Here is a 26,280-nt window from a genome sequence, read left to right as displayed (position 1 = left end):
CTAGATGCCATACTGAATTTACCATGAGAGCTAGACTAACAGCTTTTTTTTAAATTAAGTATTTGTTTTCGTCTCTCCACGTTGTACGCTTTTCACTATATGTCAGTGGTACTAACAGTATTGTCTTCCAATGAAACTATTGTCACGTTAAAAGCTGCTAACAGGAGAATTTGTCTCATTTGTTACTTGATCAGGTATATATGCTATATGTTACACTTGTTTGTTTATTTATTAATTCATTCACATTTGTAATGTGATATAACGCTGCAGTCTTTTTAATGGGACTAACAAGGAATCTATGGTAAACCTCTGTATCTTTTAGTAAAAAAAACATAATTCAGAATAAAAGTGCATCAGTTGAAGGGAAACATAATGTCACCATGTTTGTTTCAAATAACACATATAGTGAACTCTGCTCTGCTCTGTAGTCATTTATTCGCACCCATACACAGATGAAGTTCAATAGGCTGGGTGGAAAATCAACAGGATGTTTGTGGTTGATCTCAGTTTGTAAGTGCGCATCTCTGTCAGCATATTGTATGAAGTGGTTTTGGTTTTTTCATTCCTGGTTATGTAAAGCTCACATTGACTTTTTTTTTCACAATTTCACATTTTGCTTTTTGCTGTGAAATGAAGTCAAATAAAGTCAAAGAAAAGAAAATCTGAATGTCATCCAGTAAATGAAACGATACACATTCGAATTTCTGCTTTCTGTTTTGTCACTTTTGCATAATAACAATCACCATAAAAATGGTGGTAAAACAAAACCACATGAAGAATCCAGTAGCTTTGCCACAAGCAGAAGTAGGTACAGATTTATGGATTTTAATTTGTGATATTTACTTCTAAAACTACAGTTTTACTGTAAAATACACTAAATGTTAGATATTTTACAATTTTCCCTATAGTACAGGAACAACTTAACGTATTAACGGTTTTGTTTTTTTTTAAGTGGTAAAATTGTTAACATCTTGCATTCAGTGTTTAAATGAATGAAACATTTAAATGCAAAGTTAATTTAAGATTAATAAATTAATTTTAAGATGAATAAGTCTCAGATGGAAGCATGAAGTCATAAGGAACCTATAACTATGATGCTGTTTTAGTTAAGGTTTCTCAAACAGTCAACAGATGGCACCAACTATCAGTTAAATCAATATAATAAAAGTGGTGACCACGTAATTTATTATTATTTCTCTGCAAATAGTGCATTCTGACAGCATAAATGACCTGAAAACATTAGCTTACCTTTTCTACATTTATCATAAAGTGATTTTTATCTTTTTTCATTGGCACCAAGTGACATAATTTTGTATTACGGAGTACTATGTGAAAACAAATGCTTCAATTTGTGCTGGTGAATATCTAGTGGCCTTCAAAACCTTGCCGTTCAACGTGCGGGAGATGTTGTCTTCTATTTAATACTCATATTCCTAGCGATAAGCTCTTTATTGCGCAGATATTACAAACTAGTCAGTGCGTATCAAAGGCGAAGGCTGTAGGTTGCTTCAAAGGTATTGAAAGTATAACGTACGACAATGCAACAATTGTCACAGTGTGGTTCAGGGAGAAGGAGGACTCAACGAGGATATAACATTAACAACTTTTAACCTTCTACACACAAACAAGTAATACTTCTGCATGTAGAATAACCACACTTTACTAGGATGAAGACTATGATATATGCTGTGATGAAGACCAGACCAGAAACACTGAGCAAACAGGAACTTGTATTTGGAAGAAATAATGATATAATTGGCTGAACACACCTGAACACGATGACATAATTAACTACACCTGAAGACAATGAGATGATCAACAAAGTAGGTCACACCAAACACATGAAAACAAAAGCCAACGTTTTTTTTTCCAACTTTCACTTGTAACGGAATAATATTTGACCAGTAGTTTACTACTAATCATTCTTAAAACTCTGCAGTTCTATTCGTGGCTAATTTATTATTTTAATAGTTTCTCTAAAAAGGGAAGTACGGAAATGAAGGAAAATGGCACGATGTCCGTTTGTGGGCAGAATTCGAAAAAGATAGATAACGTGGCAACCTTAAAGTTTTAAGCAAAGCAAGCCATAACCAGAGTGCTTGAGGTTTGTCCAGAAGGACAACGCATCTTTAGCGTTACGCTTCCGTGTCAAAACAATTGCATGCTATTTATTTATTATTTATTCCTCACAAGTGTGCCGTTTCCGGTGCCGTGATTGCTTTTTTTTTTTTACCTTCTAACGCTAACAGGTGGCGCCTTTTTATTAGAGGAATCAATATCATGTTTGTGAAAATGAACGGTTTGAAGGAGAAGATATTATTGAATTGATGTACACGTCTTAAAAAGCTTAAACTGAGATGGGCGAGGAATAAGGAAAATGAGAGCAAGAATGAGGAAATCAAGCAGAATAAAGAACAGCGTGAAGAGTCTAGACTCTAGAGAGAGCGAAGATCTTCTAGTAGAAGCAGGTTTCCTCTAAAGCGCCGGACAGAGGAGCAAATCGTTTTTTATCTGTAACAACATTAACAGCAGGTTTGTATCCATATTTCCAAGAAGTTTCTAAAACGCTTGCCATTTATTGATAAGATTTATGTAAACCCCTAAAATCTTCATCTACAAGTAATTATAGTAAGCATGTCTGTTAAACACCGTTTCTTCTTCTTCTTCTTCTTCTAAACAGAAAGATTTTATTACGTTGTTTTTTACTTTTGTAAAGTCTATTAGAAGTATCGAATTAGCTTTAGTAATTGTAAACCTAAAATAATGTCTAAATGTTTAATTCTTGTGGTTTATCGACTTTTGCAGATGCACAACCCACACAAAGATGAATTCTGCAATCGAATTTCAAACAGAGGTGGTGATAAAGAGGCTGTCAGCTTGAGTTAGAAGCAAAATAACCCCTTTATGCTCATGAAATGATCAGCATTATTACTATTACTATCTGTACTAAACTAAACTTTTTCTGTGCGTTCTTTTCGAACCTTCACAAGTGTGACATTCACACGCAACCTGTGCTGTTCTCTTCAGGATGTGGGATGTAAGTGTGATAGCAAGCCACTTAGAAATTTTTACAGAACTGCTGCTTATCTGCAAGGTCAAACTCATGGACAGCAAGTTTGATCCTAATCCAAAGCATACGGCATTTTAGTAACTCGCAAGGAAACGAATCTCAAACACCAGCGTCTTTTATCAGCAAAACTGTTTCATAAGTTTCGTATCAGGAGACGCAGAGAAAAAAAAACTAAAGTAATCACACCCACAGTCGTCCACAATCGCATGCATGCGCAAAACGCTTTGACCAGCAAAATTAGTTTCGACATCGAACCACATGTTTTCCAGATCGGACATCGAATAACAAGTTTCGCTTTGACTCCAAACTGGCTTTGAGCATCTCTAGCATTCAGTCACAACCGCAGCAAGCACTTCCCGCTTGTTCTTCACATGAGCTTCGTTTAAAAACGAGTTTGATCTTATTGTAAAAATCCACTTTTCAGAATAAACGAATAGAAAGTGAATGTAAAAGAAATCTGATTGGTGTAACGGCTGTAAGCAGGCTTCCTGTATCACAAGCACCAGCAGGAGGTGTGTGTTTAGCTGGACTGAGGTTGGTGTAAATGCACTAAAGCCACCTTAAACAGTCTGCGTAACCAAAAATATATTCATCTGTGGTGTTTGCACTTTAAAGGCAGCTTCTTTAAATTGAATCGCAAATGAAATGGTTTCAGAAATTGATTTTAGTGTTGTTAATCAACTATAACTCTCTGTGATATCAGTAATATGCATGTTTAGGTCAGACGTCGAGTCTGTGGAGGGAGGAGAGAAATGATGCAGCGGAGGTTTTTTTTTTTCACTGACTGAACCACAGGCTTTCCGCTTGAGCACTTTGAAGGATATTATTTCATAGCGCCGAACTGTTGAAGAAAATGTTCGGCGGATTAGTTTCGCTCTGTTTGTGTTGTTGCAGTCTGGTTGGTAAGTTGAACGTTTTGTGTCTTACGGTAGCTGGTTAATTATTTAGTCCAAATGGTAGTTTTTGAAAGATCTCACTTATGCATTTGTTGCAAAAATACAGTAATAATGTGAAGTATTATAATAACTGTTTTCTATATCGTATGTATGTCTATATATATATATATATATGTGTGTGTGTGTGTATAGTTTTTAAAAAGATCTCACTTATGCATTTGTTGCAAAAATACAGTAATACTGTGAAATATTATGATAACCGTTTTCTATATTGTAAATGAGCAGCATCATTACTTTTGTCTTCAGAAATTTGCTTTTCAGTTGAAATAGTACTGTTCTGTAACATTACAAATTCATTTAATGCATCCCAAATTCAGTTCCGTCGTCTAACAATGAGTAAAACTTTAGGGGTTTTGCTTTACTTTTTAAATATTATTTAGTGTTATTTGTGTGGAGCTCAACCGCTGTACATGACTGAATATTACCCCGAGGTCTGTTCTCCAGGCGTGTTTGGGGATTCAGACTCGCTGAAGTCCGTGACGGAGGGAGACTCCGTCACTCTAACCCCTGATCTTTCCAATAAACAATCTCATAATCTGATCATGTGGAACTTTAAAACTAACGGGCCTCTGATTGCGAAAATCAACCAAGAGACCAACGATATCTCGATAATAGATGACGGTCCTGATAAGAGATTCAAAGGCAGACTGGAGCTGGATCATCGGACCGGATCTCTGACCATCACGAACATCACATCCGAACACGCTGGAGTTTATCAAGTAACCATCAGCAGCAAGACAAAGACTATTTATAGATATGGCGTGATCGTCTACGGTGAGAACAGGTTTGCAGTTTGCTTTCTTCATATAATACTATTTTTCGTATATAATCGACGCCTTCTGTTTATTCTCTCGTGTTTTCAGCTCGTCTTCCCGTTCCTGTCATCATAAGTGACTCTCCACAAAATTCTTCATCTTCATCTTGTTCGTTGTTGTGTTCGGTGGTGAACGTGGGTCATGTGACTCTCTCCTGGTACAAAGGAAACCGTTTATTGTCCAGCATTGGCGTGTCTGATTTTAACAACAGTTTGTCTTTACGTCTGGATTGTCTCGATGACTCCTACAGCTGTGTGGTGAACAATCCCATCAGAAACCAGACTCAGTATCTCATCAGTGATCCCTGTCAGCCATGTTCAGGTATGTTAGCATCTTGTGGAAATATTCATATATTATATATATTATATAAATATATATATATATATATATATATATATATATATATATATATATATATATATATATTGATATATATATGTATATATCTTTATATTTAGTGCTTGAATTGTTGTTCATCTTTCGGGAAAGTTAAATGTTGTTCTTTTCTGGGGTTTTTTCAGACTGTGCCTTCTGCTGTCATGTTTCCGAAGCCGTCGCCCGATTGGCTGTCTCTGTTGTGGTGGGCGTGGCTGCCGTCGTCATTGTGATTTATGACGTTGTCACGCCAAAGCTGTAAATGAGAGACGTTGTGACTTGCTAATGCGATGATTGATTGTTCATGATAATTCAACGTGAATATATATTTTTTCATTTGTATTAAATTCACTTTGTTTACAGGGATTTTTTTTTTTTTAAAAAAGCTGTTTTTATTTATTATTTAGACATTTATTTGCACCAAACTGACAACTTTGAACCTTATCAAGTATATTTGAGGCTAAATTATATGTCTACCAACTGCTATATCTGCATTTCGCACATTTTTCTATTTTGAAGAAATGTGTTTTCTTGGAAGGTGGTGAAAAAAGTGGTGTAAAAAGTAGGTTGAATTAAATAAGTGCGTTTATAAAAATAGCACAACTTCAACTTCACGCTGACTTTAAGGCTTTTCATCTTTCAGTTTGCAAACTCACCAAATATGAATTTTGCTATACAACAAAAAACGTGAATATTTCAGTCAAAGAATCAAGCGCATTTACATTTCAATTGATACTGCCTGATTATAAATCTAATAAAATCATTCATCATAAATCATAGAATTTTATTGTTCTTTATATTTTAATTACCTTTCACTTTGCAATCTAAACATCTAATAAACTATATTGGCATACCACTAGTGGACTGTTACAATATTTTAAATAGTTACATTCAATTCTAAATGATAGCTTTGCAAACTAGCCTTTCTTAGCATACTACTAGCATAGCATGGTGAACTGATATTACAACCTTTATTAAAAACTGAACATGGCCAAGATATTGTGAAAATAAACATTTCTTTTTGTTTCCTTTTTCAGTTACCTTTCTCTTTCTGTATGTGTGTGTGTGTGTGTGTGCGCGTATTAGAAACATGTCTCATTCTTTTAAAAGTTCTCATTTAGCTAGCTAATCATTTTGAAAACTAACTTAGCACATCACTAGCATAGCAAACCATTACTTTTCTTTTCATTTTTGTTACGTTTATGACCAAGATATAGATTGTGACATTAAATATTGCTTATTTGTTTAGTTAACCGCTTAGCAAAATAGTTTAGCACACAACTAGCATAGCATAGTTGACTGTTATACAATTAAATGTATAATTTAATTTAAAAAGTTGTTACATAACAATATTAATTGCTAAATTACATCTCCAATTACTCACAATCATAATTATTAATTTTTACATCCTTATTACATTTATTCATTTCTTTTTGTTAGCTTAACTAGCTTAGCATACCACTGACAAAACATATCACGCTTGCTTAGCCTACATTCAACCAAAGTTATTTTTACCCCACGATGAGTTTGAAGCATATGAATGAGATAAATTGTTAGACAAAAAGTCGCAATAACCTTTTAAAATATTTATGGAAATAATGGGCTTCTATAAATAAAAGACAGTTTTATTCTAAAGACAAATCCTTAAAAAAAACAGTTTGGTTACCCGCAGTCTTTATGATATTTTCAGCACCAGAAATAAACAAATACAGACAACATGTAACTGAGCTAATAATGAAATAACATTTTAAGGATGAACTATCCCTTTAATGCCTGTCGGCGGCATTTTAAGTACTGTCTCTTTAAGACCTGACCGCCTCTAATATCTCTAGGCTGATGTTTAATAAAGAGAAAAATAAATAAATGCAATAAAATTTAACCATTGTGTAATGCTTCATTTAAAAATGAAAGTATACTACAGTATTATTGTATAGTTCAAGTTTTTAACACTTTAACGAATGCTAGAGTTAATACGTAATAAAGTGTTATAAAAACTTGAATATAGTACAATAGACCTACATTTAGCTATAGTGCGGTTATCCACGTGGGCTAATAAGTCCAATACACCCATGATACTTTTTTGAAAATATTCTGAAACATAATTTAAAACAGAAATCGACTCCTGTAGTTTTGAACGTGCGGGAGGTAACACCCCTGTGGGTGTTCACTGTAATAACAGCCTTAAACCGGATAATACTCACACGGTATTGTGTCAGCTGAAAAAAAATCCTCTTTTACCTGTTTTCCGTCGACTCGAGCCTCTACGCGAATGCTCGAAGCTGGATTCTCGTGTCACCGCTAAACTATGAGGAATCTTGCTTTAATCGGTCTCTTCCCGTTGTTGGTAAACGGTAGGTTTGCGCTTATTTAAGTATTCTTGTTATTTGCGACGCTTTCGGTTTCTTTAAGAAAGTTTAGTTGGCTTCCGTGTCTGAAGTCAGATTTTAGCTTGTTACTTTTTTAATCTCTATAAGTCTCTATATCTCACAAAACCATATATAGGGTTGATGTCCCTGACCTAAACCACAAATAAGATGTAGATATATATATATATATAGTATCTACATCTTATTTGGAGTAGAATGTGGTCTTATGTGGTTTAGGTCAGGGACATCAACCCTTTTCAACGGTATTTAAACAAATGACCCAGTTTATCAGATCATTTAGGCTTTTTTAAATATAAAAAGCTATGCATGGTGTAGTAGGCTTGGGAATAAATGCTACAAAGCTGTGGCTTTCCATAAACTGAGTTTGACAGCTGCGGTTTAGCTTAATTTCTGCGTATGAATTGCTTCATAAATGTGTTTTGCAGTGGTGTCCGGAGATGCCGTGGAGTCACTGTCTGTGATTGTGGGAGATTCTGTCAGTCTGCAGACGGACAGTACTATAGAGAGCGGTGGGGTGATCGAGTGGAGATTTGAAGGTCATCTAATTGCTCGAATCAATTATGAGTCGAATAAAAAAATACTGCTTGTTGATGCTAATGAGAAATTCAGAGACAGGCTGAAGCTAGATGACCACACCGGAGACCTCCAGATCAGAAACGTCAGAACCTCAGACTCTGGAATTTATAAAGTAGAAATATACAGCGGTAGAGGCATATCGACAAACGCCTTCAATGTCACAGGTGAGTATGTCAGGGGGGGTGTTTAGGCAAGGTTCAAGACTCAAGGTGGATGTCGTCTGACAGAAACATGTATTTTTATAAGGTGTGATTAATTTGGAGTCGGACGGAGTGAAGGTCGTGCCGGTGATGGAGAGAGACTCCGTCATTTTGCCCTCGGGTCTATCTGAAATACAGAGAGAAGATGAGATCACCTGGAAGTTTAAAGACACGCTCATTGCTGAAATGAATCGGAAAGACGGGGTCTTCTCTGCGTATGAAGATGTTCTTGATGGCCGATTCAGAGACAAGCTGCAGCTGGACAATAAGACCGGATCGCTCATCATCACTAACATCAGACCCAACATCTCTGGACTTTACGAAATCAGCATCAGCAGGAGCAGCAGAAGATACACCACGCACAAAATGTTCAGTGTGACCTCCGTAGGTGAGTCGCTTCAATGCTTTAAAGGTCCCATATTGTACCACCTTTTTGGTTTTATTTTAGATGTCGATGTCCTCAAGAATATGTATTTGCTGTATAAGTGCCCAAAACGGGTCGATTTTGCTCTGTCTAATTAAAATTCATGAGCCTCTCTTCTGATTGGATGCCTGACCGGGCCCAAAAAAAAAGAATTAGTTCATAAACTTCTCCGACCCTTCGTAGACAGCAAGTATATTACCCCGATCAATGCATGGTAATCACATCAGTGATTAAACGGTAATCTCGCGAAGCTACAGTATTACCGTTTGTGCGCAAAGAAAGCAACTGTATGTGCATAGTAATAATGCAGCTGTAAAAATAGTTGTATACGTCTTCGTCATGACTAGACAGACACATGAGTTTGTCTTTCGTATGTCCGTTAGATGTTATCCACCTAGTAACATTCCTGTCAGATCTTTTATCATCCTTTGAGTGGGAGTGTGTTAAAGTTCAACTGATCTGGTTTCGTCTGTTAAAAATGAACCTTTTTCAACATATTTGCGGGATACTGTTGCTCAGAAATGTTACTGTCTTCTGCTATTTTGTAGCTCGAGAACGTAATCATTCACGTTCAGGATAAATTACGCTATTATTGTTTTACGGTATTACCGTAGCTTCATGAGATTACTGTTTAATCACCGATGTGGCCGATGTTCTTGCTACATTTCCGTGCGTTGCTCGGGGTAATACGCTAGCTATCTACGGAGGGTCCGAGAAGTTCATGAAGTAATTCTTTAACGTTCCACTTTCGTTTTTTCCGAATGTTCTCTGTTTTACTGCGGAGACAGAAGGGGAGAACAGGATGTCGGCGATGGAGGGGACTACCGTCATTCTACAATCGGACATTTCTGAAATACACAGCGATGACGTGGTCGTGTGGAGGTCTGAGCATGGAGACTCTATTATAGCAACGATCAATAGAAGGACCCAGAACGTCACTGTATTGGATGGAGATGACGGGAGATTCGGTGGCATCCTGGAGCTGGACAGTAAGACCGGATCTCTGACCATCAGACACATAAAAACGAAACACGCTGGACTTTATCACCTGGATATCATCGGACACCGGCGCACAGTATTCAAGAGATTCTATATTTCCGTCTGTCGTGAGTATTCGAAGTATTTTAAGGTATACCAGTGAACAAGCTGCGTACGAGAGCAATTGAGTGAACTTTTGTGAATATCGTTGTATTCTGTAACTGAGATTATTCTAATAATAATAATATTAAAAAGAAATGTGCAATTTTTGCTCAGAAACATGCTGATAAATTGATATTTGGTTCATCTTTTTTCTTATTACAGCACAGAACGGGCATCATTATGTTATGGGTATTGTGGTACTTGCGGTTTTGCTGTTGGTCGTGACCGGAGCTGCTGTGTGGATGAACAGAAAACTGTAAGTATTACAAATAGTTGAATTGTATGTAATTCGGTCTTTAAAGGTGGTTTTTAATCATCAAAATATTTTATGTTTGATTAGTCGGGCTGACAGAAGGGAAACCCAGTATTAGGTAAGACCTGTTCGCACCAGTATGTGCAATGTAATAAAATTGAGTCTTTTCTAACTCAATTTGGTCATTTAAATGAAACCCTCTAAAAACTTCCTCAAATGCAGACTTTTTAGAGAAGTGATATCTTCATTGTCATCATTGTCTTATTTTATGTTAGTTTTGGGCAAACTGTCAGACTGAGAATTTCAACATTTCGAGAAGACCTTTAACTGACTGTTCCTGATTGTATCTGATATGCTTTTCTCTTTGTGTGTGTGTGTGTGTGTGTGTGTGTTTCAGTTAATGACTCTGTAATATGAGAATGTTGTTGTTCTTTTGGTGCATGACCTGATCAGTCCAATCACCATGAAGGTGGAAACGAAAGCTGATCTTGAGGAACAAGCCCCATGTGGCATTTTTTTGGCTTTTTTTTGCACTGTGAACTTTTCAAAAGAAATAATTTCATCACTTAAAATGACGTTTTGATGTCCATATTAATCAATATGCAAAAATGCTTAGTCGATGAATTAGACAATGTTATCGTACTGCAACATTTCTACACCCGATTTGTAGTATTATATAGAACATGGTGCTAGAAATACAATGAATGCATTTTGTGTTATATGTGTATATGAAATACTTTTAGCTTGCTTTTTTATTATGCTTTGTCATAAAGTGCCTTAAGGTTTTTTAGGAAGTTGAAATCTGTATTTTAACGTAGTCTTTTTAACTTTGATGGCCGGTAAATGCTGTGTGAAAAATAACTACTGAGCTTTTGCTGAATGATTGCTGAATCTTGGCCTTCAACATTTTAGTATTCTTTGTACATATTGGTGTAAGATTTCATAATAGATACCTGTGTTTATCTCTTTTATATTACTTTTTATATTCTCTCATTTCATTGGTCACGGTCATATCTTACGCGTCTTGTATTTACGAGTACGCTTGAAATATAGTAATACCTGATGAATTTATGCTGGTCAAGATTTATAACTATGAAGCTGGTTTTATTTTGATATATATATTTTTTTATAATACAATGAAATGTGATAATTGCCAATAAAAACAAGTCTGATTCTCTATAGTGGAGTTGGTGAGGAGTTTGTCATGAAAGGACCGTGTTTATATCGAGACGCTTAAACTGAAGTATTTGTAGTTTTTCTCAAAATTGTGAAATTTTAAAACTTCACCTTTAACGTTTTAGTATTCAACATATGATCATTGTCTACTAAAAGTAGAGCTTGTACACTAGATGGAGCTCTAGAAGGCTACTATGATATGACTACAGCTTGAATATATATGTGTTATTCAATATGGATTACGCTATCAGTGAGTCATGAGGGTTACACACACACACACACACACACACACACACACACACACACACACAGAGAGAGAGAGAGACACACAGACAGAGACAGATAATATTATAGCTCTATGATAAACGTTTTTGTGGTTTATGCATAATTTTCTTTAAAATGTCTTTAAAAAATTACATTTTCTCACATTAATGTAAGAAATAATAAACGTAGACCTATAATTTATTGCAATGTAACTTAGGCTAATAATACTAGCATAATATATGTGGAAATATGACTAGTCCCTCTAGTGTTTTACATCTGAAGCGCATTCAGGAAGAAAGAGAGGAAGTAGATAAAAAAAACATGCAGCAATATGAAAACTGCCTGCAAGTTATCTGAGCTATGAACCAATACAACATTTGGGATGGAAATTCAGAAGGTTATGTGTTTAAAATGAAGACTCGTCAAGTGAAAACGTATTTGTTGTTCAAAACAAACTCAAGTTTGGATAAATGTCACTGGTGTACGATTATCAGTAGATAGGGACTTGTCAAAGGTTTCCTAAAAGTTTAGTATTTTCATTTAAAGTGAGAACTGTAACCCACTTGATCCACTAGTTTTCATAAAAAAAATGAAATGTTTTCGTTTAATAAACAGCCTGACGTCACACGCACGGCATCAACGTCATGGACTTCCGCGTCAGGTTTAAATGAGAGATGGAGACCACAATATCACACACTTCAGATATTTGTTGTTATGGACCGATTGGGCAAAAATGTATTTTATGAGTCGCAGTGTGGAACAGCCAGCTTAAATATGGTAAAAAAAAAAAAAAAAAAAAATCCACAAACTGCCACTTATAATGTCAATAAATCATAAACAGACTCTCTAAACACACTGTTCCAGATTCCTCCCTGCTTTGTATGTTGCCATTACTTTTTTATTGCTGGAGGTATATGCCAATTATTATTATCTTACATCATATTTCGAATAACACTGGGATTAAAAGCAATTTAACATTTAAATGAATTTATCACACACACACACACACACATATATGTACACATGTACACCCCACTCACAGCACATTCGTGTTTATATGAGTAGGAGGAAGTGGGTTGAGGCTAGAAAGGAAGCTGCTGCTGCCTCCAGGGTTTACAGCGCATGCGCAATATTGAATCATTTCTGGTCATGAGCATCAATACTACCGTACGTGCGGATGAGTCCTTGCCAGCATTTCTGTATCGTTTTGATTCAAAGTTTCATTTAATTCAAATGTTGGACTGTAGCTGTATCTCTCCAAGCCACAGCCGAGAAGGTGCAACACGTCAGTATCTGAAAAAAGAGCCTTTTGAATTTTATCGTTGGAAGACCTTTTTAAGAGCGTGGCTGGTGTTCCAGAAATGCAGTTTTTTGAATGAATCAGTCGGACCTGATCCAGCTCATTAGAGTCTGCAGGAACACTTGAAAAGGACACAAACAGCTGTGTTGAAGCTATCTATTTTACACTAGATGACACTCAGTATGCACACTTCCTCTAAATCAAGCTGTCAAACTGGATTTAGCTAGATTTTAATTTGCTGCTTGTTTTAGCAACATGTCAGGCCACCCTAGTTACTCTTTTTTTGTTTGTTTGTTTTTCAAAAAGCACCCAGCAACAAATGTATATTTCTTTATGCATGCATTTATGTATTTGTATTATAAGTGATATCTCTCTTTTATTCATTTCTTTATTTTTTACAAACAAAGCACTGATGGTTGTTTCAAGATAAAGCTGTTTCGTGTAAAGCAGCAGTGGAACTGTGAACGCCGCTCGTGTAGAAACGGAAAAAAACTGTTAAACCACATGCTGTTGACACGTCAGGACAAACTCACATGAACCGCAGACGGCCGGTATCGGCCTGGTGCTCATGCTCGCTCTGTTTGGGCAGCTCTCAATGACCCTTTTAGTGGCTGGATTGAACTTTTCTTTTACAAGAAGCTGCATGCAGCAAGTGTTGATGCAATTAGAGATCCTAAACTCACTGTTTTATGATTGCAAATAGCTATAATATATGTATTTCGGAACAAACAGCCTATGGACCGAAACCCCTGAAAGTCTATTAGGGCTAGAATTTAAAATAATATTGGCATCTTGAGTCATAGGCATACAAAGTTTGGAAAAAAGACAAATGCATCAAACACATGCATCAAAACCAAGGATGCACTTTAAATACAATGAAAATATAAAGGAGTAGAAAAAAATATATCGGAAATAAAATTCATTCCTGCTCTTAAAGGAAGAGTTCACCCCCAAAATGAAAATTGTAATTTAAACCCACATCTGTGTGAATTTCTTTGTTGAACACAACAGTTACGTCTGTAACCAAACTATTTTGGGTCACCATTGACTTCTATAGTATTTTTTTCCTACTCGTCTGTTACAATATCAACGTGGAAAAAAAAAGGAATCTTAGCGAAGCTCCTAAAACCCTTTTCAAGAGCAAAATATTAAACAAGCGATAAAACATTTGCAGTTTATTACATAGAACAGAATATTTATTACCAATGCGATGTGTCTAAAAAGTGTAGTGGGCGGGTGATGGTGCTCAGATATTATTGGTGGATGAATCACACGCAGCACTATATCACAGTTTAACACTTAGTTTAGTTCACTTACGTGTTCACACACTTAAAGTGCTGTTCTCTGAAAATGCTTCACACGTTTATTTTGTTCTGTTTGTGTCTGGTTGGTAAGTTATAATGGTTTTCATCACTTCTCGCTTTAGTTTTAAGATTGTATGAGATTAAATTGTTTTTTAATAAAAAAATTTACATAAATTCAAAGACAAAATATTGTGAAAAACAGCGCAGGTGTGAAAGAAACAGTGAATCTGTTTGATTTCTAATAATTCATAACTTTGCCACTTTATAAACAACGAGCTTAAAATAATTCTTCATTGATCTGAAGAGAGACTGATGCTGTTTGAGAATATATCTGAAAGCAGAGCATGTTTAGAAATCAAGGACTTTAAAGATTCAACTTGTTCTGTGTGAAATATTTACGTGAATCTTAAAATCTGTGACTGTGTTCTTCAGGTGTGTTTGGTGTTCATGCATTGGAGTCAGTGTCGGTTCTGGAGGGAGATTCAGTCTCTCTAGACTCTGGTTTTACTGAAATGATGGATGAAGATGTGATTCTGTGGTGGTTTTGGATCTGAAAACACTTTAATAGCTGAAATCAATGTAATGGTCGGCAGTGCTACTTTATATGATTATGTTCTTGATGAGAGATTCAGAGACAGACTGAAGCTGGATCATCAAACTGGATCTCTGATCATCACTAACATCTCAACTCTACACACTGGAGATTATCAACTACAGACCAGCAGTGTGAGAAAGAGCTTCAGTGTCTCTGTCTACGGTGAGTTTAACATCTGTTTCTTTTATCTTTTTATTTAGCTGTAAATTATAGATAATTATTTGTACATTTATTTTGATTATTAAAATAACTAAATCATTTCAATTAAACACTAGTCTTCATCTGTAATAATATTTTGTAAATGTGGAGATAAGTGAAGATCGCTGTTATATAAAAAAAAACTCACCGACTGATGCTGGACTAAACATTTCCTGATCTAGTCATGTTTGTCTCATGTTTTCAGCTCGTCTTCCTGTTCCTGTCATCAGCAGAGACTCTTCACAGTGTTCATCATCATCTTCATCATCATCATCTTCTTCATCTTCATCAACACCATCATCATCATCTTGTTCACTGCTGTGTTCGGTGGTGAACGTGGGCCATGTGACTCTCTCCTGGTACAAAGGAAACAGTTTATTGTCCAGCATCAGTGTGTCTGATCTCAGCATCAGTCTCTCTCTACCTCTGGAGGTGGAACATCAGGAGAAAAACACCTACAGCTGTGTGATCAACAACCCCATCAGAAACCAGACCACACATCTGAACTTCAGTCAGCTCTGTCACACGTGTTCAGGTACAGCAGAGCTGATGTTAGCATTTACTGCAACTATCCACTTAATTCATTTGTTGATTTTTACAAAAACTTAAGATGCCAGAAATGATGAATGTTCCTCTGTTATCATTTAGTTCACTTATATCTATTATTTATATATTTAAAACATCTATTTATGAAATTATTAATTTATTTACAGACGTATACATCCATCATTATGCTACAGTTGAAGCTGTGATCCGATTGGTCGCCACTGCTCTGGTGGGCGTGGCCGCTGCAGCTGCTGCTGTTCTTCTCATCAACGACATCAGATCTTCAAAAGATTAACTAATTCCTTCAGTATTTGCTAACAGGTTACAGAAAGGGTTAAATAACAATCAGTGAATCTCAAACAGGCTTTCTAAAAGATTTTCACAAAACTGATAAAATTAGGCTTAGACTGGGAATGAAGAAGATGGTGAACATTAATTTTTGTTTAAAGCTAAAAGTCTTTCATATACACATGTGTATATGAAATACTTTTAGCTTGGTTTTGGAGACAAGTCATAAAGTGCTTTAGAGTCAAAAAGGTTTTGAATTCTGTATTTTAACGTAGTCTTTTTAACTTTGATGGCCGGTAAATGCTGTGTGAAAAATAACTACTGAGCTTTTGCTGAATGATTGCTGAATCTTGGCCTTCAACATTTTAGTATTCTTTGTACATATTGGTGTAAGATTTCATAATAGATACCTGTGTTTATCTCTTTTATATTACTTTTTATATTCTCTCATTTCATTGGTCACCGTCATATCTTACGCGTCTTGTATTTACGAGTACGCTTGAAATATAGTAATACCTGATGAATTTATGCTGGTCAAGATTTATAACTATGAAGCTGGTTTTATTTTGATATATATATTTTTTTATAATACAATGAAATGTGATAATTGCCAATAAAAACAAGTCTGATTCTCTATAGTGGAGTTGGTGAGGAGTTTGTCATGAAAGGACCGTGTTTATATCGAGACGCTTAAACTGAAGTATTTGCATAAAAATTATGCAATTTTAAAACTTCACCTTTAACGTTTTAGTATTCAACATATGATCATTGTCTACTAAAAGTAGAGCTTGTACACTAGATGGAGCTCTAGAAGGCTACTATGATATGACTACAGCTTGAATATATATGTGTTATTCAATATGGATTACGCTATCAGTGAGTCATGAGGACAGGCTGTAGGGATGTTCTTACACACACACACACACACACACACACACACACACACACACACACACACACAGAGAGAGAGAGAGAGAGACACAGACAGAGACAGATAATATTATAGCTATATGATAAACGTTTTTGTGGTTTATGCATAATTTTCTTTAAAATGTCTTTAAAAAATTACATTTTCACACATTAATGTAAGAAATAATAAACGTAGACCTATAATTTATTGCAATGTAACTTAGGCTAATAATACTAGCATAATATATGTGTATGACTAGTCCCTCTAAGGCATGGATGGTCAATTTAGGGCCGGAGCCCTGCAGATTTAGATGCAACCTCAGGCTAATCAATACTAGCATATAGTATATGTGTTTTAGAAATCTAAACTGCAGGGCTAGTCCATCCCTAGTGTGTTTACATCTGTAGCGCAATCAGGAAGAAAGAGAGGAAGTAGATAAAAAACATGCAGCAATATGAAAACTGCCTGCAAGTTATCTGAGCTATGAACCAATACAACATTTGGGATGGAAATTCAGAAGGTTATGTGTTTAAAATGAAGACTCGTCAAGTAAAAACGTATTTGTTGTTCAAAACAAACTCAAGTTTGGATAAATGTCACTGGTGTACGATTATCAGTAGATAGGGACTTGTCAAAGGTTTCCTAAAAGTTTAGTATTTTCATTTAAAGTGAGAACTGTAACCCACTTGATCCACTAGTTTTCATAAAAAAAATGAAATGTTTTCGTTTAATAAACAGCCTGACGTCACACGCACGGCATCAACGTCATGGACTTCCGCGTCAGGTTTAAATGAGAGATGGAGACCACAATATCACACACTTCAGATATTTGTTTTTATGGACCGATAGGGCAAAAATGTATTTTATGAGTCGCAGTGTGGAACAGCCAGCTTAAATATGGTAAAAAAAAAAAAAAAAATCCACAAACTGCCACTTATAATGTCAATAAATCATAAACAGACTCTCTAAACACACTGTTCCAGATTCCTCCCTGCTTTGTATGTTGCCATTACTTTTTTATTGCTGGAGGTATATGCCAATTATTATTATCTTACATCATATTTCGAATAACACTGGGATTAAAAGCAATTTAACATTTAAATGAATTTATCACACACACACACACACACATATATGTACACATATACACCCCACTCACAGCACATTCGTGTTTATATGAGTAGGAGGAAGTGGGTTGAGGCTAGAAAGGAAGCTGCTGCTGCCTCCAGGGTTTACAGCGCATGCGCAATATTGAATCATTTCTGGTCATGAGCATCAATACTACCGTACGTGCGGATGAGTCCTTGCCAGCATTTCTGTATCGTTTTGATTCAAAGTTTCATTTAATTCAAATGTTGGACTGTAGCTGTATCTCTCCAAGCCACAGCCGAGAAGGTGCAACACGTCAGTATCTGAAAAAAAGAGCCTTTTTAATTTTATCGTTGGAAGACCTTTTTAAGAGCGTGGCTGGTGTTCCAGAAATGCAGTTTTTTGAATGAATCAGTCGGACCTGATCCAGCTCATTAGAGTCTGCAGGAACACTTGAAAAGGACACAAACAGCTGTGTTGAAGCTATCTATTTTACACTAGATGACACTCTGTGCAGCAGTATGCACACTTCCTCTAAATCAAGCTGTCAAACTGGATTTAGCTAGATTTTAATTTGCTGCTTGTTTTAGCAACATGTCAGGCCACCCTAGTTACTCTTTTTTTGTTTGTTTGTTTTTCAAAAAGCACCCAGCAACAAATGTATATTTCTTTATGCATGCATTTATGTATTTGTATTGTAAGTGATATCTCTCTTTTATTAATTTCTTTATTTTTTACAAACAAAGCACTGATGGTTATTTCAAGATAAAGCTGTTTCGTGTAAAGCAGCAGTGGAACTGTGAACGCCGCTCGTGTAGAAACGGAAAAAAACTGTTAAACCACATGCTGTTGACACGTCAGGACAAACTCACATGAACCGCAGACGGCCGGTATCGGCCTGGTGCTCATGCTCGCTCTGTTTGGGCAGCTCTCAATGACCCTTTTAGTGGCTGGATTGAACTTTTCTTTTACAAGAAGCTGCATGCAGCAAGTGTTGATGCAATTAGAGATCCTAAACTCACTGTTTTATGATTGCAAATAGCTATAATATATGTATTTCGGCACAAACAGCCTATGGATTGAAAGTCTATTAGGGCTAGAATTTAAAATAATATTGGCATCTTGAGTCATAGGCATACAAAGTTTGGAAAAAAGCAACACAGCTAAGTTCTGCATAAACATACCTGCATTTCTAGTTTCAATGTTACTGTTTTTCAGAAGACGAACAAAGCTTTGAGGGATTCAGAACGACGAGAGGGAAAAGGGATTGGAGTTAAATTGAACCCTTTCATGTTTTTTGGCTTTCACTACTGCGTCTGTATATCTTCCTTCATAAAAACGTAAAAAAATACAAATATTGAGCTGGAAAAAGGATTCGACTTTATTTTCAGAAGTATGGACAGTCAAATATCAAAATGGGAAAAAAGGAATCTTAGCGAAGCTCCTAAAACCCTTTTCAAGAGCAAAATATTAAACAAGCGATAAAACATTTGCAGTTTATTACATAGAACAGAATATTTATTACCAATGCGATGTGTCTAAAAAGTGTAGTGGGCGGGTGATGGTGCTCAGATATTATTGGTGGATGAATCACACGCAGCACTATATCACAGTTTAACACCGTCTTTAGTTCACTTACGTGTTCACACACTTAAAGTGCTGTTCTCTGAAAATGCTTCACACGTTTATTTTGTTCTGTTTGTGTCTGGTTGGTAAGTTATAATGGTTTTCATCACTTCTCGCTTTAGTTTTAAGATTGTATGAGATTACATTTTTTTTAATAAAGAAATTAACATAAATTCAACGACAGAATATTGTGAAAAACAGCGCAGGTGCGAAAAAAACTGTGAATCTGTTTGATTTCTAATAATTCATAACTTTGTCACTTTATAAACAACGAGCTTAAAATAATTCTTCATTGATCTGAAGAGAGACTGATGCTGTTTGAGAATATATCTGAAAGCAGAGCATGTTTAGAAATCAAGGACTTTAAAGATTCAACTTGTTCTGTGTGAAATATTTACGTGAATCTTAAAATCTGTGACTGTGTTCTTCAGGTGTGTTTGGTGTTCATGCATTGGAGTCAGTGTCGGTTCTGGAGGGAGATTCAGTCTCTCTAGACTCTGGTTTAACTAAAATAACAGATGAAGATCTGATTATGTGGAAGTTTGGAGCTGAAAACACTTTAATAGCTAAAATCGATGTAATGGTCGGCAGTGCTACTGTATATGATCATGTTCTTGATGAGAGATTCAGAGACAGACTGAAGGTGGATCATCAAACTGGATCTCTGATCATCACTAACATCTCAACTCTACACACTGGAGAATATCAACTACAGTCCAGCAGTGTGAGAAAGAACTTCAGTGTCTCTGTCTACAGTGAGTTTAATATCTGTCTCTTGTATCTTTTTATTTAGCCCTAAATTATAGATAATTCATCTGTAATAATATTTTGTAAATGTGGAGATAAGTGAAGATCGCTGTTATATAAAAAACTCACCGACTGATGCTGGACTAAACATTTCCTGATCTAGTCATGTTTGTCTGATGTTTTCAGCTCGTCTTCCTGTTCCTGTCATCAGCAGTAACTCTTCACAGTGTTCATCTTCATCATCTTCATCATCATCATCTTGTTCGTTGATGTGTTCGGTGGTGAACGTGGGTCATGTGACTCTCTCCTGGTACAAAGGAAACAGTTTATTGTCCAGCATCAGTGTGTCTGATCTCAGCATCAATCTCTCTCTACCTCTGGAGGTGGAATATCAGGATAAAAACACCTACAGCTGTGTGATCAACAACCCCATCAGAAACCAGACCACACATCTGAACATCAGTCAGCTCTGTCACACGTGTTCAGGTACAGCAGAGCTGACATGATCATTTACTGCAACTATCCACTTAATTCATTTGTTGATTTTTACAAAAACTTAAGATGCTAGAAATGATGAATGTTCCTCTGTTATCATTTAGTTCACTTATATATATTATTTATATATTTAAAACATCTATTTATGAAATTATTAATTATTAATTATTATTATTAATTATTTACAGACGTACACATCCATCATTGTGCTACAGTTGAAGCTGTGATCCGATTGGTCGTCACTGCTCTGGTGGGCGTGGCCGCTGCAGCTGCTGCTGTTCTTCTCATCAACGACATCAGATCTTCAAAAGATTAACTAATTCCTTCGGTATTTGCTAACAGGTTACGGAAAGGGTTAAATAACAATCAGTAAATATCAAACAGGCTTTCTAAAAGATTTTCACAAAACTGATAATAATAGGTTTAGACTGGGAATGAAGAAGATGGTGAACATTAATTTTTGTTTAAAGCTAAAAGTCTTTCATATACACATGTGTATATGAAATACTTTTAGCTTGGTTTCGGAGCCAAGTCATAAAGTGCCTTAGAGTCAAAAAGGTTTTGAATTCTGTATTTTAACGTAGTCTTTTTAACTTTGATGGCCGGTAAATGCTGTGTGAAAAATAACTACTGAGCTTTTGCTGAATGATTGCTGAATCTTGGCCTTCAACATTTTAGTATTCTTTGTACATATTGGTGTAAGATTTCATAATAGATACCTGTGTTTATCTCTTTTATATTACTTTTTATATTCTCTCATTTCATTGGTCACCGTCATATCTTACGTGTCTTGTATTTACGAGTACGCTTGAAATATAGTAATACCTGATGAATTTATGCTGGTCAAGATTTATAACTATGAAGCTGGTTTTATTTTGATATATATATATATTATAATACAATGAAATGTGATAATTGCCAATAAAAACAAGTCTGATTCTCTATAGTGGAGTTGGTGAGGAGTTTATCATGAAAGGACCGTGTTTATATCGAGACGCTTAAACTGAAGTATTTGCAGTTTTTCTCAAAAATGTGCAATTTTAAAACTTCACCTTTTAACGTTTTAGTATTCAACATATGATCATTGTCTACTAAAAGTAGAGCTTGTACACTAGATGGAGCTCTAGAAGGCTACTATGATATGACTACAGCTTGTATATATATGTGTTATTCAATATGGATTATGCTATCAGTGAGTCATGAGGGTTACACACACACACACACACACACACACACACACACACACACACAGAGAGAGAGAGAGAGAGAGAGAGACAGATAATATTATAGTTATATGATAAACGTTTTTGTGGTTTATGCATAATTTTCTTTAAAATGTCTTTAAAAAATTACATTTTCACACATTAATGTAAGAAATAATAAATGTAGACCTATAATTTATTGCAATGTAACTTAGGCTAATAATACTAGCATAATATATGTGGAAATATGACTAGTCCCTCTAAGGCAGGGGTGTCAAACTCAGTTCCTGGAGGGCCGGAGCCCTGCAGAGTTTAGATGCAACCTCAATTAAACACACGTGATCCAGCTAATCAAGTACTTCAAGACATGCATAGTATATGTGTTTTAGCAGGGTTGAATCTAAACTCTGCAGGGCTCCGGCCCACCGGGAATTGAGTTTGACCATCCCTGCTCTAGTGTGTTTACATCTGTAGCGCAATCAGGAAGAAAGAGAGGAAGAAAAAAAAAAAAACATGCAGCAATATGAAAACTGCCTGCAAGTTATCTGAGCTATGAACCAATACAACATTTGGGATGGAAATTCAGAAGGTTATGTGTTTAAAATGAAGACTCGTCAAGTGAAAACGTATTTGTTGTACAAAACAAACTCAAGTTTGGATAAATTTCACTGGTAGTCTAGTGTACGATTATCAGTAGATAGGGACTTGTCAAAGGTTTCCAAAAAGTTTAGTATTTTCATTTAAAGTGAGAACTGTAACTCACTTGATCCACTAGTTTTCATAAAAAATTAAATGTTTTTGTTCAACAAACAGCCTGACATCACACGCACAGCATCGACGTCATGGACTTCCGCGTCAGTTTAAAATCTTGGACCTGAGCCAGCTGGAGACCACAATATCACAGACTTGAAAAGTTTATTTATTGAAAAAAAGACTGAAGACTCGATTCCACATACAGCAGTTTTGTTTCCTGCATAGTCTTCCTCCGTAGCGGTTCATGAAAAGCAGCTGCAGACCATCATCGTAGCTCACAATTTTGTATCAAGTTCCCTTAAGGTAAGATCATCACTCATCTTTACCACTTTGAAATTGAATTTTGAAATTGTCCTGCTAAAACTGGCAGCTGACCAGCTTAAACTAGCTAAGGCTAAAACCAGCCAACCATTCTAGGTTGTTTTAACTCAGTTACAGCAGCCAAAACAAAATGTAATATTAAAGATTCAAGGTTCAAGAGTCAAACTAAACTAAACATTGACAACTGTATTGTTTGATGTGAAAATTGTGTTTTTCTTTGTTGATTCTTCTTGTTAGCATCAGGTGTCTTCAATAATGGTCATCACTCAATTAATCACCTAATTATCTATTGAACTGCAGTGCTGCTTCTGACTTATTTTTTTTTTTACACCAACTTGTGAATAGTAACGTAGTTTTAATGAGTTAAATCCTTAAATGATGCTGTGTGTTGTGACTTATATAATTATGTTTGTATAAGGTTTGTTTGTATGCAAGTTATTAAAAACACTACAAATTAGCAAATGAAGATCAAATTGTTCCATGCTTTGGGTTTGGGTTTCCATGCCTTCCAGAGTTGATTGAAGCCTTTTTCAACTTGAGGCAGACATTGAGACTGAAATCCCACATAACTTGACACATACTGAGCAGTGTTCATTTCATTGTTTCATCTGGGCCGACCCATGTGGGGCCAACGTGGAAACTGAGGACACAACTGACTGGGCCCCAGTTAGATAGCCCAGGTGACACCCATCTGGGCCCCACAAGTGTGCACGGGCCCTCCAGAACAGAGCTTGCATGGCCCTGTGTCAAAAGATTTCAGTCCAGCACCATATATTGGGCACCTTTGGGTGTGCCAGAGGACAAAAATATCATTTAGAGATTGAAGCAAAGAGCTGCAGACAAGGCTCCCAGATAATCTCATGATAATAATCTCAAAATCGTATGAAACATGGCTCTGTAAAGTAAACACTGAAATCGTAAAAGTAGCTGAGCTACTGGTTTGGTGCGTATAATCACACAGACATTTCTGACTCAAAACTATTCAAAGAACTGCTAAGGTGCAGTGGCTTCTCTTGTTTATTGAATGCAGAGGTTGAACAGCTGTGTGGTCACGTCAGAGATAATAAATGGACCATCACTGCACACTCTTTACTATTCAATATGTGGTATGGACTGAAGCTGGCTTGTAATACTTGTTACCGACATAAACTACCCAGTAACCATTGACTGAGCATTGACTGAGTAGCTGAACAGTGAAGATGAAGATGATTTACTTGCTTGCTTTGCTGAGATGGAAAGTCAATTGGAGAAAATTCATTGTGTATTCTGTGTATCACATAAATATGTAGTTTTCTGTTGTGATGATGTAATAATGTCCCCACGCAGGCAATAATGGCAAAACGTCAACTTTTAGCAACAAATAGCTCCACCTTTAGCAACTTCCTCTGAAAATGTGTTGACAACAGTGTGTTTTTCCCAAAAGCGTTGATTCTATCTCTGTGGGTGGCAAGGGATCTATGATTTGCTTTTGGGAAAAAAAAAAAAACAATTCACTAGACTTTAGCTCCAACTCAATCAAATATGCCTGAACCAACTAATTGAAGTCATCAGGATGACTAGAAACTAGAAAAACAGGGGTTTTGGAGCTAGAGGTACACTTTGCAGGACAGAGGTCTTCCTGGAATGGAGTTTGTCACATGCTATAAATGATATCTCGAAACAATTAGAGGTTGTAACTAACGCATTATTTGGGTGACTAGTGTCTCTAGCTTTCACCAAGCCAGCAGAGGGAGCTCTTACCTCTGGGTGATCTGCGATCAATCCCTCTGCTGCTACTTCCTGTCTGAGGACTAGAAAGACTGTTGTAGGCTCCTCACCTGCAGGTTGCATTGTTCGCCTGTTTCGTTGTTAGATTGTTGTTTCCCGAGTTTCCTTAGTCTTAGATTCCTTGGTTTTGACCCTGCCTGTCTTCTGTTGTTCTGATTGTTTGCTGCCTGACCTGACCTTCGCCTGTCTCTGGATTTTGTTATTGCCTCGCCTCTTATACTCCTGTTTGCCCTGTTAGACGCCTGCCTGTTTTGACCATGCCTTCGTTTAATAAAAGCCTGCATATGGATCCGCACGCCTCAGGCCCCTCATTCGTGACACTAGCAACTTGTTTTTTCACACTTTATGTTCTCACACCACATGTCTGCTTACTCTTGAGGTAAGAAAAAAAACATTGCAGAGCAACAAGGACAAAACAGTAGCTGACTTCTGATATGGAACAAAATCTAAGCTTTCAGAGAAAGTGATATTTTCATATTTTACAGGAATATCACATTTTGAAGTATTTTAATGATAAACTTGTTCCTTGTACAGCAGAAGTGAAACTGTGAATGTCGTATGTGTAAAAATGGAAAAAAAAGCTGTGAAAACATGCTAATGATACATGGAAACACTGATGTCTATTAACAGTGTCAGGCTCATGCAGACATTACAACATGTAGGAGCCATTTGTTCACTTTATTTAAAAGTTTATATAGTTAATCTTTTTTTGTTTTGCATTTGTCTTTTATTTTGGAGATGTGCCCCCTCAGCAGGAAAATGGAGGCTTAAAGGTCTGGGTGTGGCCTACTGGAGCATGGCCTGCTGGGAGCACATGGTCTTTAGACCTTATCTTTTGTTTGTTGGCAGCCAAACCTTGAAACCAAGTTTGTTTTACCTTTTATTTTTTGTGATCAAGTCAAGCAAGAAATGCACATTGAAGTTGGTGTTCTTTGGACTTACAAAAGCTCAGTAAGCGTCTAAACCCTCAGCAGACCCAAGAGGTGGCTGTGACAAATTGATTAAGGATAGTCACCACACAACAGAAAATATATCGTATAATGGACAGTAAAATGAATCTAAAATATTTGCAGAAAAACACATTATACAATTTCTTGATCTCAAGAAAATATATTCTTAGAAATAACTACAGACTAGCATTTGTTTTCTTCAGAGTCACACTTCTACTTTTCTCATGATGCTCAAATCTAATTCATTAAAAAAATTGATTGTAAAATATATCTTTTTGTAGTTTGCAGTAATTTTACTTTTTTTTTTTAACACCAGTACTGCATTTCATAGTAGAGCTATTCTGTGTAAAGTTTAAAATAAATTGTGTATATCGTGTATAGAATGGAAAAACACTCTTAAACCACATCGGCACATCAAGACAAGAAGCTGACCTTAACCACAGACAGATATACACTCATGCAGACTAACCCACATCTCTGAACCGATAATAGACTGAAAGTAGAACAAAAGGACATATTTAGGCCTACTAATATTTACAGCCATCTTTATTTA

General features: G+C 36.1%; 4 protein-coding genes across 6 annotated transcripts; all 4 read left to right on the top strand.

Moving 5' to 3' along the window:
* The first annotated feature begins 2,877 nt into the window (after positions 1 to 2,877).
* Positions 2,878 to 6,244, top strand: LOC122327515 (SLAM family member 9-like). 2 transcript variants are annotated; one of them, XM_043222935.1, is made up of 4 exons: positions 2,878 to 3,972; positions 4,471 to 4,800; positions 4,890 to 5,162; positions 5,363 to 6,244. In XM_043222935.1, exons 1-4 carry the CDS (start codon positions 3,924 to 3,926, stop codon positions 5,476 to 5,478), a joined length of 768 nt encoding a protein of 255 aa, XP_043078870.1. In that variant the 5' UTR covers positions 2,878 to 3,923; the 3' UTR covers positions 5,479 to 6,244. The 2 variants fall into 2 exon arrangements, with proteins under 2 accessions (XP_043078870.1, XP_043078871.1); XM_043222936.1 differs by having other exon boundaries at positions 2,888 to 3,972; positions 4,642 to 4,800.
* Positions 6,245 to 7,384: 1,140 nt separating this feature from the next.
* LOC122327392 lies at positions 7,385 to 11,375 on the top strand. 2 transcript variants are annotated; one of them, XM_043222727.1, is made up of 7 exons: positions 7,386 to 7,567; positions 8,029 to 8,343; positions 8,426 to 8,767; positions 9,592 to 9,909; positions 10,106 to 10,199; positions 10,284 to 10,314; positions 10,594 to 11,375. In XM_043222727.1, the coding sequence occupies exons 1-6, from the start codon at positions 7,522 to 7,524 to the stop codon at positions 10,312 to 10,314; spliced, it is 1,146 nt and encodes a 381-aa protein (XP_043078662.1). In that variant the 5' UTR covers positions 7,386 to 7,521; the 3' UTR covers positions 10,594 to 11,375. The 2 variants fall into 2 exon arrangements, with proteins under 2 accessions (XP_043078663.1, XP_043078662.1); XM_043222728.1 differs by lacking the exon at positions 10,284 to 10,314 and having other exon boundaries at positions 7,385 to 7,567.
* Positions 11,376 to 11,606: 231 nt separating this feature from the next.
* Positions 11,607 to 15,687, top strand: LOC122328150 (chitinase 3-like). Its single transcript, XM_043223856.1, is given in 4 exon segments — positions 11,607 to 11,622; positions 14,673 to 14,779; positions 14,781 to 14,997; positions 15,239 to 15,687. Coding segments are annotated over 4 exon segments (744 nt in total). The 3' UTR covers positions 15,643 to 15,687.
* Positions 15,688 to 19,392: 3,705 nt separating this feature from the next.
* On the top strand, positions 19,393 to 21,677 carry LOC122327505 (CD48 antigen-like). The gene is made up of 4 exons (XM_043222919.1): positions 19,393 to 19,578; positions 19,924 to 20,247; positions 20,426 to 20,725; positions 20,923 to 21,677. Exons 1-4 carry the CDS (start codon positions 19,539 to 19,541, stop codon positions 21,048 to 21,050), a joined length of 792 nt encoding a protein of 263 aa, XP_043078854.1. The 5' UTR covers positions 19,393 to 19,538; the 3' UTR covers positions 21,051 to 21,677.
* Positions 21,678 to 26,280: the final 4,603 nt, after the last annotated feature.

This window comes from Puntigrus tetrazona, chromosome 22, assembly GCF_018831695.1.
Source record: "Puntigrus tetrazona isolate hp1 chromosome 22, ASM1883169v1, whole genome shotgun sequence".
NCBI lineage: Eukaryota > Metazoa > Chordata > Actinopteri > Cypriniformes > Cyprinidae > Puntigrus > Puntigrus tetrazona.
The sequence above is the reverse complement of the archived record's forward strand: the minus strand, read 5'-3'. Positions and strand labels throughout refer to the sequence as shown.